The 6,132-nt window shown below is 34.5% G+C and overlaps 1 protein-coding gene across 2 annotated transcripts in view; it reads left to right on the top strand.

Annotated features, from left to right (window-relative positions):
• kremen1 (kringle containing transmembrane protein 1) overlaps nt 1-6,132 on the top strand; it is a 60,316-nt gene that overhangs the window by 49,420 nt on the left and 4,764 nt on the right. Inside the window, exons 6-8 of one of the 2 annotated variants that reach the window (XM_046841536.1) lie at nt 1,383-1,492; nt 1,657-1,879; nt 5,733-5,921. In XM_046841536.1, coding sequence (XP_046697492.1) covers nt 1,383-1,492; nt 1,657-1,879; nt 5,733-5,921 — 522 coding nt within the window. Of the gene's footprint in view, nt 1-1,382; nt 1,493-1,656; nt 1,880-5,732; nt 5,964-6,132 lie in introns of both variants that reach the window. The other variant, XM_046841534.1, reaches the window with a different exon arrangement.

Genomic DNA, 6,132 nt, shown 5'->3' with positions numbered 1-6,132 from the left:
GAACGGACATTCAGTGTCATCCAGATGAGGACGAGGTCCCATTTGTGTCTGGTTCCTCTCAAGGTTTTTTCCTCATGAAGTCTCAGGGAGTTTTTTCTAGCATTTGTTGCCAATTGCTTGGTGGTAATGCTGCTTTAGGGACAATGTCCAATGTTAAAAGCACTCCACAGATCAAATTTAACTGAACCGAACAGAATGTTTTTCTACAGGATTTGATCATTTTGGGTAGAAAATGTAGAGACATGCTGCATTAGCTATGTTGGATTTAGAGCACATAGTGAAGTAATAATCATCAGGATAATGGATGTAATATCACATTGCAGTGGTTTGGATGTGATTTACATCTGATAGATTTCCCTAAACAAACCGTCCACAAACATACACAAGGGATTCAAGGAAATGAAAGCTATTATGCACCTTTTGTTTAAGAGTTGAGAAGGTACAGGAGGCTATCGGTTCTCTGTAACGAGCCGATTTGCTTATTCAGGTCCAGTGTTCGGATTTCGGTCTGGTTAACCGGAGACTACCAGATTTAACTACGAGTGCATTTTAAATCTCTCCCTTCACTTATTATTGTTATTTGTAATTTAAAGTCTTGAGTCTTTTTTTCCTTATGTTGATATAATTCAGGTTATTGGGTGGATTAACAGACGGTTTCCAGTACATATGACAGTGAAAGCTTGAATCTTTAATGCCACACTTTTATATTGCTAATATCTTGGACAATTATGTGGAATAATCTCAGTGCACTATTAATAATAATTGTTACATGTGCAATAACTTTTTTCATGCTTCTACACATTTCATTTTACTTGAAAGATTATAAAACATTCTATAAATAAATTTAAATAAAAAAAAAATATATATAAAATAAAAAAAATAAAATAATAATAATAAAAAAAGATATATATATATATATATACTGTATATATATATTTATTTACACTTTCTTATTATATATTTTACCTACATTTTCACTTTAATCTTCTTACTATGAGCAACTACAAAATTTCTATGGGATCAATAAAGAACTTCTGATTCTGATACTCTTGAAAACGTATCCAGCATTCAGTGATTCAATGAGACGTAATATCGATGAATGTCGGGTTTTCTTTATTAAAAATGTCCCAGTGGCTACAAAAGTGTTGGAAAAAAAGAATGTCACATCATGAAAATTTGTATTTTGAAATGATCAGTCTATCTATTTACGTGTAAAGGTCCAAACATTTGCTATCTAGAACCATTATAATGAAAAAGCTACTGTCGCATGACCATCAGCTGTAAAAACTGGGCCACTAATAACCTTCCCCCCCAAAAAATCAACATATTTATACTGTATACTCGGCATGGTATGAAAATGGAATGTGTGTTTGTGTTTTCAGCCAAAGTGGGAGCTTGTGGTGGAAACTACACGGCTGAATCCGCCGTAATTTACTCGCCGGATTTTCCAGACAAATACGCACCGGGTCGCGTCTGCTACTGGACCATCCAGGTAAAAACAATAAATAATTAAAAACCTTTCAAATTTTCAGAAATGTGATGATTTATTATGAAAAGATATACAGTATCCTTAGAAAGTACAAATACGAGAAATGTAAATAGTGCTGCTATATAATTTCTTGGCTCCTCTATTCTCTCCGTTCTCATCGTTTCCAGGTCCCAGGTGCCTCGGTCATCCTCTTTAACTTCACTTTCTTCAACATCATGGACCAGGCGGATATGGTCGAGCTGCTGGACGGTTACACCAATCAGGTGGTGGCGAGGTTTGATGGGCGTAACCCGCCACGGCAATTTGTTAACATGAGCACCGACTTTGTAATCCTGTATTTCTACTCGGACAGGACCAACGAGGCCCAGGGGTTCTCCATGGTCTATCAAGGTACAGATCACAGGATTAATGTTCAGATTCTTTTCTTTATGAGAGATATTTATGGATTTTATTAAAGAGTTTTTTTTTAAACACAATTATAATTAATACTCCATTGTTTATCAGGGTGTTAAAAAAATATGAACAAGAATGAATTGATGGATGGATGAAGAAATGGTTGGATTAATCATTAGTGAGATCAGTGGAGGCATGCGTTCATGTTTAAAAAAAATATTGACCAGCTTTGAGTTTCAAAATGATCTAATTTTATGATGATTGGATGGAGGGGTTATAGTAAGTATAGTAAGTTAGAGGATGGATGGTTTTATATTAGGATCAATAGAAGCATAGAGGAAGTGATCTAGGGCCAGAGGGATGGCAGGATGAATACTTAAATGGATGGATGGATGGATGGATGGATGGATGGATGGATGGATGGATGGATGGATGATGTGGATAGCGATGGATAGCATGGAGTGATGGATGAATGGATTGATGGAGGACTGGAGATGTGGATGGATGGCTTTAATTATAAATTCATTGCTTATTGTTTTTGAATTTGCAAATGTTATGAAGGATGGATGGATGGGTGAATGGATGAATGGATGGATGGATGGATGGATGGATGGATGTAGGTAAGTGTTGCTGTATAAATATAAAGTCATTGTTTATTGTCTTTGAATTTGCAAATTATATGATTGATAGTTGGACAGACATATGGATAGATGGATGGATGGATAGATAGATGGATGGATGGATGGATGGATGGATGGATGGATGGGTGGATGGAGGTAAGAATTGATGTATAAATATAAAATCATTATTTATTGTCTTTTAAATGTGCATATTTTATGAAGGATAAATGGATGGCTATATGTATGTATGGATAGACAGATTAATAGATGGATTGATAGATGGATTGATGGATGGATTATGGCATAAAGGTAAGAATTGATGTATAAACAAAAAAGTTCTCAGGTATGGATTGTAATTAATAGTCTTGTAGCTGCTGATTTGATTTTAACAGTGGCTAGCTGAAAGGGATGGATGGATGGATGGATGGATGGATGGATGGATGGATGGATGGATTCATGGATGGATTCTTGGATGGATTCATAAATGGATAATCTATAGATAATGAATAGATGGACGCATTTATTGGAGTAGAGATTGTAATACCTGATGTTCTGAACCAATTATGATAAATAGCACTGTATGAGAGGATGGATGGATGGATGGATGGATGGATGGATGGATGGATGGATGGATGAATGGATGGTTTGATTGACGAATGAATAGATAAATATATAAGTAAATGGATTCATGTGTTGTTTTATGGACAGAATTTGTTTGCATTCAAACTGAAACTCATACTTTGTGGTTGTGTAACTCTAGATCATGGATGAATGAATGGAAGGATGAATGAACAGACAGATGTCTATGTGGTTGGATAGATAAATAAACAGATGGAGAGACTGATAATGTATAAAGCTCTGCAAACAAAAAAGTTCTTCCACCAACTTGAGTGTTGTTTTGAACCTGGAGTTTCGGGGTATTAAATATTTTAATGGCACCTCGGGCATTTCAGGAACTCCCTCCATCTCAGATATTGGATGAGTAGCAGTTTATCAATATTTAATCTGTCTGTTGAAGTTTATCAGATTTCTGTATCTGAACCGCAAGCGCCTTAATAAACAGATCCCTCAATAAAGCAGGAACAAGCGTGCCATGATTGCATTTTCTGTTTTGAATAATAAAAGTTTACAACAATTCAAATATGAATAATTGTGGTATGTAAGAGTTCAACAAACGACCAAACAAAATGTGCTGATATCAGCCAAAATGAACAACGAAAATGAGTCTGGCTCATTTTACACTATATCTACAAAAGTATTGGGACACCAGACGTTTCCAGGGATATTTGATTCTCAGACAGCTTCGAGCAACATGGATTTGAACCAGTAGGACGCCTGCAGTGTTCCCAGTTCTAGACTTATGGAAATATATAAAACTACAGATGTCAGAATTATTGGCACCCTTAATTTAAATCGATTGCTTATCAAATCAATCAACAGAAATCAACAGAATCAACAGAAAAAACAGCTAAATATGTTCCATTGCTAGATTTTATCATTGTTGCTGTGGTAAAACTGTCTGCTATGGTACTTGTTGCTTTTCCATTTATTCCCTAGAAATTGTAAATTAGTTCTGTGGCCTTTTTTCCAACTAGCCAATCAGAAATTTACGATGTGTAAGGAAGGGAAAAAATGCTATATTTTAAACTTCTTAATATTTTTTGTTATACATTTAAAAATAATTTTGCATTAAAGCTCTTGTCTGTCAAAATGTATCAAATTTACCAATATAAATTATATATATATATATATATATATATATATATATATATATATATATATATATATATATATATAAATATATATATTTTTTTTTTTTGCACAGATTGCAACTAAATCAAGGCAGTATAGATTATATTGAAAAATGTTAGTATTAGTCCTAATAAAACTCATAAAAATCATAATTAAGGATTTGACTTCAGATCTATCAAAATATCAAACTACATTTTTAATGGTCCTGTGAAATGTAGTGAAAAAACTCGTAATTATTACTTTCTTCTATTTCAGAATCTATTCTGTGTGTTTCTGAGGCACGCTGTGGTGCATTATGGTTGGTGGTGTTTAAAACAAAGCCCATGCGTTGTGCGTCCGCTTCGACAGGCCAAACCAAACAGCCATCCTGCACTGTTACTGTTTTCTTATGATTTATTTGCCAAGCTGAACATGGGGGTCGGAAAGAAAGAAGGAAACAAAAAAATAGCGGGAGATGTTTAGCCCCGAACGAAAAGGTCAGAGAAGTAAATTGGTCCGTCGCCGAGTCCGCAAACCCACAGTGCTATTTCACTTCGCCCCGGGTGGTGCTTCATTTAAATACCACATTTAGTCCAGTGTACATTCAAATACTGGAATGGATTGTATAAATAAGAAAAAGTGGTAAAAGAAAAAGAAGAATGGATTGTATAAATAAAAAGATGAAGAAGAATGAATTGGAAAAAGAAGAAGAAAAAAAATTGATTGTATAAATAAGAAAAGGTAGAAGAAGAAGAAGGAATGATTGTATAATGAAGAAGAAGAAAAAGAGGATGAAGAATAGATTCTTTGAATAAGAAAAAAAATGGATTGTATAAATAGTAAGAAGAAGAAATTGATTGTATAAAAAAGAAGAAGATGAGGAATAAGAATAAGAATGGATTCTATGAATGAAAAAAGAAAAAAAGAAGAATGGATTATATAACTAAGAAGAAGAAGAGGAAAAAATTATTGTATAAAGAAGAAGAATGGATTGCATAAATAAAAGAAGAAGAAGAAAGGGATAAAGAATGGCTTGTAAGAAAAAGAAAAAGAATGTCATGCGATTGGTTCCTTTTCTTGCTGCATGTAATATGGGCGGTGCTTGTGTCAGTACAGAGCTCTGATTGGTTCTTTTCTAGAACGTTTATATAAATATATATTCTTTGTGATGGTATGTTTAGTTTTGTTACATATCTTCCGCCAGCCAATCATGAATCCCATCTCATCCATTTAGACATAGAAATGGACTGAATTGAGATTTTCCTGTATTCTTAAATCTTTATCTATTAAAGATATTAAAATAATTATATTAAAATAATAACTTAAAATAAAAGTATTGGCACCCTCTAGTTGTGTTTGGGTCATTAGCTAATTTTACTGCATGCTAACAAAAGCATCTCATACCAAAATGCAGTTTTGTCGATGCAGAACCAGAAGAACTGAAACTTTTAAATAAATAAATCATTGAAACCTTGTTAATGTGACCCTCTCCATTCCAGCGTACAGAGGACAGAGCGGCAGGTCTGCAGAAAGCAGCGTTGACGACGATATCCAAGAGACCACCAGTACCGTAGATCCACAATTCGGCAGTGTCACTGAGAGATCAAACACCAGCAAGACCGACAAGTCCTCTCAGATCCTCTATCTGATTACATCCAGTCCCAAAAAGTCGGAAAACGAAATGCCAGGTCAGTGGCTCGGCCGGGGCCGGACCGCTGCTCACAACACCCGTATGTACACTTTTATCCACTGTTAGCATTTCACATTCACATGGGCTTTTCCACAGCGAGTCATGTTAATAATAATGTTCCATTTGCAAAAACAACAACAGGTTTTATAATTAATAACAGTTACAAACAATTTATTGCATTTTTGTTGTTTTATGAAATTAAAATTCTA

Source organism: Silurus meridionalis, chromosome 27 (assembly GCF_014805685.1).
Source record: "Silurus meridionalis isolate SWU-2019-XX chromosome 27, ASM1480568v1, whole genome shotgun sequence".
Lineage (NCBI taxonomy): Eukaryota > Metazoa > Chordata > Actinopteri > Siluriformes > Siluridae > Silurus > Silurus meridionalis.
This window is presented reverse-complemented; position numbering and strand designations above follow the sequence as displayed.